The 8,743-nt window shown below is 42.3% G+C and overlaps 1 protein-coding gene across 4 annotated transcripts in view; it reads right to left on the bottom strand.

The window, feature by feature from the left end:
• Positions 1–5,941: 5,941 nt before the first annotated feature.
• The window catches only part of svopl (SVOP-like), a 123,023-nt gene continuing 120,221 nt past the window's right edge, over positions 5,942–8,743 (bottom strand). For all 4 annotated transcript variants that reach the window (XM_080190655.1, XM_080190653.1, XM_080190654.1 and 1 more), the window contains one exon: positions 5,942–7,776. In XM_080190655.1, the coding sequence (XP_080046781.1) occupies positions 7,747–7,776 (30 nt within the window). In that variant the 3' untranslated portion in view covers positions 5,942–7,746. The remainder of the gene's footprint in view (positions 7,777–8,743) is intronic.

Genomic DNA, 8,743 nt, shown 5'->3' with positions numbered 1-8,743 from the left:
TTTACGGAAAAGGGCTGCATCTGTACCTTTCCATCCTATGTTCACAGAGTTGAGTTTAGTCCAAGTTTGAAGTTACCATGATTGCTCTGTATGTGGTGGGCTTTACCAGTTCTGAAGTTGGGTAGATTGTAGAAAGGATTTTCTGATTGTTATTAACTCTTCTTGTTTGTAAGATTTTGGGCTCTATGATATGAAGGGTGCTGTCATCCAACTGATGCTAAGGGCCTAAGAGTAATCTTAGTGTGCGCTGAAGTATTCTTTCAAGCTTGGCTGCAGATTGAAGTCGATTTGTAACCCAATGCTTCAGATTTCTGATGACGCGAGACTCCATGTGAGGAAGGTTTCTTATTAAAGGTTTTCTGTAGGTCCAGGTGAACAATGTATATCGGATTTCCCTCATCTATTACCCTGGTGACTTCTTCAAAACATAATCAATTCGTTATGTTCAGCATGGTCAAGGGTTTGTAGCAAAAGTGGTGCTAAAGGTTCGACTTATTAAAAACCAATGTTAAAACTGACATCAAAAATCTCTTTTTACTAAGAATGGCCCTCACACAGGCTAAAATCTTCTGTCCACATTCATGGCTGGGATTTTCTGATTCAGCTGAAAGTGGACGAAGTTTTGGCTGGAATTCCAAATTTTCTGTTCTTTCTCGCACCGGTAATGAACCACTATTGGCTTTCAAAAGTGAAAACCTGCTGTGATGACCACACCAGGACACAAGGGGGCCTGGAGGTTCCGGGCATGAAGAATTTGTTATTGTTATAGTTGGACATGTACTCCTCATTGGGAGAAAGCCCCACACTCGGGAATTGGCCACCTATCTAATTGGCCTGCAGCTCCAGCAATGCCAGCACCGTAAGCATCAGTGTTGGGTGGGACTGAAATGGAGAGGACATGGTCAATGGACTCAGGTAAGTCCAGTTTTGGACAAGGAAGAATTGGGGAACCCAGGGAGGGATTCAAGAGAAGGGTAAGTTTACGAAGGCCAGACAAGGAGGCACAAAAGAAGTGGATGGCATACAATCATTGTAAGGGAAGGAGGTGGGGTGGGGGGGTGCTGCCTCTGATGTGTACAGTCTTCCCCTAAAGGAGGTAACACGCTTCCTTCTCCCCCTTTCACCAAAGCTGGTGAAAAAACAGCCCGCTTAACCTCATCCATCTTCTACTGGCCAGCATATTATGGTGGCGGAGGTGAACTTAGACACTTAAATACCCAATAATTAGTCACTAAAGGGCATCTTACCCATCCCCCCATATTATGGGAGCCAAGTTGGAGTGAGGCAAGTAGGCATTGGGCTGGTGACCTGACTTATTTAATGTGCCCTCCTTACTAATAATACACTGGCAGGACACCACAAAACCCAGCCCAATGTTTATTGCACATTAAATATAACATCATAAGCCATGAAATAACACCATAGAACAAATTCTTCCTGCCTATATAGGTAAAAATCAGACAAGTGGAATTAGAAACATCCATTATCTGTAAAGAATAATGGAACAGTTTAATGCCCCAAATTTAACATCTGGGATGTTGAAGTCTTCTTTTGACATATACCGTTGTTATTTATCTTTAGACAGCATTCCACTTCAGAATTTTGCCTTTGTAATGATTTTTTTGAGCCTAATTAATCTAATTTGTAGTAATTCAATACCTGATGTATCCCATCACCAAAATATCAGGGCCCTGAATTCAATTCCCAATAGAGGTCTAAAATCACCCACTTCAGATTAATAAGTCCAAGAAAAGCTATTTTCTCTAGAGGTTAACAGTTTGTCAAGCTGTGTAAGGATTATTTTCATGAGAAACATCTTAAATCCTCATGAACTGATCAAGCATTTGATGGGTTATAAGTGTTTGTATCATAGTTCTTGCTGGCATCATGCTTTTGTGTAATTAATCTGATCAACAAGAATAAATTATCAGATTTAGCCAAAACATAACAGTAATGAAAGCAAAGCATTAACTATCTTTCAAATTAGGTGACAGAGAGCATTGGAGATCCCCTAACATGCAACATGTTTGTAGTAGCGTGGCCCCTTTAAGAGTTGATCTGTGACAGTCCAGAACCAATGGAGTGCGAGCACATGAGCCTTGGCCAATTGGGAGTGAAGGTGTGCATCCCAGGGGCCAGAAGTCTGCAGAGTGAGTTGGGGAGTTGTTGGGAGCAGACTTGTGTTGTAAATAGCTTTGTCTAGTTGAATAAATCTTCTTGTTTTATAGATGCTATATTGAGTCACCTCAAGTTATCACACTGGCAACGAGGACAAATTTAATCAGTTGTTGAAAGCCTGCAGTGCAGCATTAGAGGGAGAGGAGAGTGATCATTCCAAAGTCTAACAGAGGAAAGGTACAAACTCCATTTTAAAGATGCCATTATTCAGGAAAATAGAACCATTCGATCCTGAAGTCAAGAGTACATGGGGACAGTACATTGAGAAACTGTTGTATTTTTCATGACAAATGAAATAACAATGAGGGAGAAACAGAAGGTGATACAACTCAGAGGCCACAGTCCATAGACTTACAATCTGGTGAGGAGTTTGACATCACCCTAACCTCTAGACACAAAACTCTTCGACCACTTAGTCAATTTAATTAATGATCACTGTAACCACCCCCCCTCCCCCCCGATATTCTGTTATCATGCAAAGGTACAAATTCCTTTCTGCCAGGAAAGACAGTCTCCAATTTGCGGCCAGGTTTTGACAATTGGCTGAACCCTGAGTTCATGCCTTCATTAGAAGAAATGTTAAGAGATCATTTGGTTTGTGGGGTCAACAGTCACAAGACCTGGGCATCAGCAAGCCTTTGCAGTTTTCTAAATGGGCCACAACCATCATCCCTTTCTTGAAATCAGACCATACCGTGAGGATCTGTGGGGGCTAGAAACTAAAGGTAAACAGGGGCATTCAGCTGGATCGTTACCCACAAGGAGTTGTATCAGTATACCCAATTGCCATTTGGTGTTTTGTCAGCCTGTGCAATTTTCAACGCACCATGGAGAGCCTGTTACAAGGAATCCCCAAAGTGGTGATATATTTGGACAATGTCTTAGTTACAGGTGTGTCTGCTGAAGAACATGTTGCAAACCTGGAGGAGGTCCTCAAATGGCTTAAAGAAGATTTTAAATGGGAGAAACGTACCTTTCAAGTTGATGAGGTGATGTATCTCAGTTTCAAAGTGGATGTGAAGAGTTTGCATTCCCTCAAAGACCAGGTGAAAGCTATTAAGGAAGTGCCGGTGCCTGTGAATGTAGCAGAACTGAAGTCCTTCCTCGGAATGGTCAATTATGGAAGCCTAAAGTATCATTCTGCCCCCCCAGACCAGCTTTTAAAAATCATCAGTGCTGGAAGTGGAGAAACATGCAGAAAGAGGCTTTTGTCCAAGTCAAACAGGCTTCACCATTGATGACATTGCTCGTTCACTTCGACCTGAACAAGCCAGTAGTAATTAGTTGCGACACCTCATCATATGGAGTTGGAGTAGTTTTAAATCATAGAATGGCAGATGGGGTGGAGAGGCCAATTGCATTTTCTTCAAGGACTTTGTCAGATGCTGGAAAAAGATACTCACAAATTGACTGAAAAGGCTGAGCAGTCATCTACATGGTGAAGAAATTTCACCAGTGCATCTACGGGACGACATTTCACTATCATGTCAGACCAGAAGCCATTATTGTGATAAGATCTGTCATGCTGCCCCCCTTCCCACTGATCACTGTCCTGAACATTGCCCCCCACTTCCCCAATCATGGCCTCAGCCAATGGCCCCCCACCATTGTGTGCTGAGCTGGTAAGATCCTGCCCTACATCAGACCACCATTGGGGTCACGCCCACAGAGTTGCTAATGGGTCAGCAACTGCGTAACTGTAACGTAGACTTAGTGCTCCCAAAATTGTCAGGGAGGAAGGAGGCTAGGCAATCTTCTCAGAAAGAGCATCAAGGTGCTGAGAAAGGGGACAGATTGTTTAATGTTGATGACCTCGTTTTGACAAAGAATTTTGGTGAGGGATCTGCCTGGGTGTCGAGGAGGATTATGGAGAAGACAAGGCCAGTCTCAAACGTGGTGGAAGCACAGGGCTGTTAAATGGAGAAGCATGTTGGCCACTTGCGTAAGAGGGTAGAAGCAGCTCGGGAGATAATCAAGTGGATCCTGTTTGAGTTTCATCTGCACCAGCTTCTGAACTTGAGGTTTCGACACCCATGGTTTAACCAAGGGAAACCCTAGCTTCAGTGGCAGAGGAAGGGGCCAGCAGCAGCCTACGATCGAAGGTTGCTAATCTGTTCGCTGCTGATTCTGTGGATCCTGGCAGAGTTGTAGCGTTTCTCCAGGATCCGGATATCTCCAGACAGACTGATATTATGAACTAACCCGCACCCTCCAGCCACCCTCTCCATGCCTTGGTGTCTCACCGTAATTCTATTGCTTTTAACTGTTCTTCTCTTTCGTTTTGTTGCAGGTATAGTCCAAGAGGGTGCGATGGGTGGGCAGAGAAGGAGTGCGGTAACATGGCCCCTTTAAGAGGTGATCCTTATGGGCCATGTGACCATGCCTGAACTAATGGAGTGCCAGCTCATAAACTTTGGCCTATCAGGAGCCAAGGCACACAGCTCCGGGGCTGGAAGCCTGCAGAGCGAGTTGGGAAGTTGCTAGGAACAAACCTGTATTGTCGTGTTGCAAATTCTTTCATTGTAAATAATTTCTTCTCGTTGAATAAATCTTCTAAACCTGCCATACCAAGTCACCTTGAGTTATCACAATGTTATAGAACAGTGGAATTGCTCTGCCTGTGTTGTGCTTAAGCATGTGAATTCAATTCAGATCAAACACTGATTTTTTTTCTTGCTGTGAGCACAACTTGTTAGCAGAGTAAGTTGTTCATAGAAACTCTATAGTGCAGAGGGAGGCTATTTGGCCCATTAAGTCTGCAGCGACAACAATCCCACCCAAGTCCTATCCGTGTAACCCTACATATTTACCCTGTTAATCCCCTCCACTAAGGGACAATTTACCATGGCCAATCCATGTAACCTGCACATCTTTGGACTGTAGGAGGAAACTGGAGCATCCGGAGGAAATCCACACAGGCAAGGGGAGAATGTGCAAACTCCATACTGACAGTGAGCTGATTTTAACCTGGGACTCTAGGAGTGTGAAGCAGCAGCGCTAATCAGCGTGCCACCGTGCTGCCCTAATTGCCCTATTGGAAAATTTCATAGAGATGTTCAAAACCAGGACTGATTTTTATAGAGTAAATAAGCAGAGTTGATTCCATAGGAATCAGTAACCAATACGCACAGATTTCAGGAGGCATGATTCGCCAATCTCGTCCTTGCCCACCTCTGCTGCCAGTGACAATGGAGAATTTGATGTGCACCCAAAACTCCATTCACTGCGGCAGTACTGGAGAATCCCATCGGGGACAAGGTTTTCTGGGATGATAATTGCAAAAGAACCAAAGAAGAGGAATAAAGACAACTTTTGATTTCATGCAGCAAGGGATGATGATCCGGAAGACGCTGCCTGAAACTTCAGTGGAAGCAGATTCAATAGTAACTTTCAAAAGGGAGCTAGATAAATACTCGGGAAAAAATTGGCATTAGACTATAAGGAAAGAGAAGGGGGAATGGTGACTAATTGGATGGTCCTTTCAAAAAGATAGCACAAGTGCCATGGGCTGAATGGCCTCAATGAATTCTGAGATCTGATGATTTAAAGTTTAAAGTTTTGTGGGGATTCATGACAAGTGGAAATTTATGGACAGAAGAATACTTGGGATGACAGGTTTGAAACAAAAGAAAAACTCAATCCCACTGCAGCAATAATCTGTAATAAATTCAGCTGCAGATTAGCAAATAGAAACTCAACGTAGCTGAAAAATATTCCTAAAGTATTTCAATTTCATATCAGTAAATGGGAAGTTTCTACAACATTTGTGTGCAAATAGCAGAAGTTTATTGTAATGCAATCATAAAAAAGTCTGTACCCAAATACCCTTCAACATGATAAAAATGACAAATCATTCTTCAAAGAAAACAAAATGCAGCATTTTTTTGCTGTCAGTTACTCGTGAGCAATTATACAATTTCTCACCATGTAGTGAGTACAATACGCTTGGGTGACTGCGGACCTATGCTTGGGATTTTCCTCACATCATGTCCAAGTCTGTTGTTGACTAATTCGTGGAGGTTGATTGCACGGTTAGTCAACATCTATACTATCATTGCATAGTGCAGTTACCAGGAGCCAGAAGGCAAAGTTAAGTAGACCTCAGCCTTCTTTTTGTTTATTAATTCTCAAGTTCCTATGTCAAGGGCTAATTTCCCAGTTGGGTGTGACATGCTCCTGTAGTTCTGATTTTTCTGTTAATTCATTTGGCTGGATGTTGTCATTTTTTGACCGAAAATCAAGCTCTCTCTGATTTTTGGATCAGTGCTTTTTTCAAGTACTGTTCTTCAGTGGGAGAGCAAAGCCAGCTTGATGTTATCTTTGTTATATACATTCTATGCAAAATCATTCTATAAACCCCAGTTAGCCTGAGCCATGTACATCCATTAAAGCAGTAGGGCAATGCTTCCATAACTTGGGTCAACTTTGGTGTGTGCAGCTTCTTTCAAAACTCAGCCGAGAGCAGTCTTGGTGAAGAACAGAGGCCTCATCGTGAACAACACTGAGTTTGAAAGCAGCATAAAGAAATTGAGTTGAATCACCAGAAGTAGCCAACATTGTCCTTAGAGCTCATAGTTCATGAGAGGAAGGAATGGCTCAGGGAAGTGAAGGGGTTTCCTCAGCTTTGAGGTCGATTAAAAGAATTAGTGCAATAAAATCTTGAATTCAATATAGCAAGGAATCAGAAAATGGAACAATGCATCAGGTGCTTATGAGGAACCAGAAGGGCACTAGTAACAGAGCATAGCATTATCAATAAAATGGATGCAGGTATGTTTATGATTTTGAAGTTCATGAGAAAATATACAAGGCAGATATGGAGGCATGCAGAATATGACAAGCTGACTTCCAGAGAATTGGCTTTGTTGCTCAACTAAATGGTTATCACATTTTTGACAAAAGCCAATGGATAACTCAAACTTCAACAGAAACTAATTATAGGCATAGGGAGATGGTTCAAAAGATGAGACAGATCTTTCTTCAGGATCAGAGGATTGCGAAGTTCCGTGGCAGAGGCAAAGAGGACTGGCAACAGTAGATGATATGCTCTTAAGACCTGAGATCTATTTCAGTTCAGAGAACAGAAGATGCAACATTGCTAGCAGGGACAGAACATAAGTGGTGCTTGTTTCAAATGATGCTTTTCCCAATCCACACAACGGAAAGTACTGTTGCACTTACGGAATTTAAATTAAGTTTCTTTCACCCCTTGATCACTGTTGCAATTTTTCATTTGCTTATTATTTTTTGCGACATTTTATGCCACTAAGTTGATTCCTGAGTGCAGACAGCAGAACAAATTCCTCCCAACAATCAGCCTTTCTAAAACTTCTTCCTCTGTCAAAGGCAACTTGTGATTGATATTTGAAGGATGTGAGACAACGACATAAGCTTGCAGATAAAATAATGTATGTGGTCAGTAAGATATGATCCAAAGTAGAATGGAATTAATAACACGCAACATAGACAGCCCAGCAAACGTTTCAATCTCTCCTTGTTGACCGTGCTCCAGAGGTATCGAGGGGAGATTCCATCTGCTCTGTTGAATATCCATTACACAACTGAAGTTTAAATACTGGAGGTGGATGGTTTGATCTCCTGGAAAATAGATAAAAAAAACTGCTGGTTAAAGCTAGCAACAAATTAAAGGATTAAAGTATAAAGTTGCAAACCTTCTCCCAGAGTGATATTGGTGTGAAGAGGCTTGGTGGATGCTTCTTAGCATTCTCCAAGCATCTTGTTCATTATTCTAGTGAGATCTTCACAGAATAATAGAATGATAGAATTCCTACAGTGCAGTAGCAGGCCATTCAGCCCATTGAGTCTGCACTGACTCATCTAACTAGAAGTCTTTCCTGCTTTTTACCCCACTAATCTCCCTAACCTACACATCTTGGGACACTAAGGAACAATTGAGCATGGCCAATCCACATAACCTGAATATCTTTGGACTATGGGAGGAAGTCAGAGCACCCAGAGAAAACCTATGCAGACACGAGGAGAATGTGCAAACTCTACATGGATTCTTAATGCACAGACCCTCACGTTCAAGATTAGTCTCCAGTCCAGTTCAGCTCATCAACTGCTAGCATCCATATCCACGCCTTGTTACATTTAAATTCAACAATTACAATGTTCATCTGGTCAGCCTTCATAAACTTCACTTCACCCTGCACCAAGTTTGATCCACCCTCTCACATTTGTGCTTGCTGACCTACATTTGCTCCCAGTTCAGCAACAAACACTTGGATTTAAAACTTTTCAGCTTTGGTTTACAATTCCTCTATTTCTTTGCCACTGCCCATGCCCCATTCCTGTAAACTCCTCAAGCCCTACAACCCTCCTGGATCTCTGCTCATCTCCAATTCTGGGCTCTTGACAATGCTGATCTCCATCATTCCACTACTGGCGACCATACTGTCAGCTGCCTAAATCTAAAATTCCCTCCCTAAATCTTGACAAGATGCATCTTTGACCAAGTTTTGGTCACTTAAGCTAATATCTGCTAACGTGGTTCAGTGTCAAATTTTGTTTGTCACTGCTCTTGTGAAGCACCTTGAGATAT

The sequence above is a fragment of the Carcharhinus amblyrhynchos genome, chromosome 6, assembly GCF_965287045.1.
Source record: "Carcharhinus amblyrhynchos chromosome 6, sCarAmb.v2.hapA, whole genome shotgun sequence".
NCBI lineage: Eukaryota > Metazoa > Chordata > Chondrichthyes > Carcharhiniformes > Carcharhinidae > Carcharhinus > Carcharhinus amblyrhynchos.
Note: the sequence above shows the minus strand (reverse complement) of the source record. Positions and strands in the feature narration are given on the sequence as shown.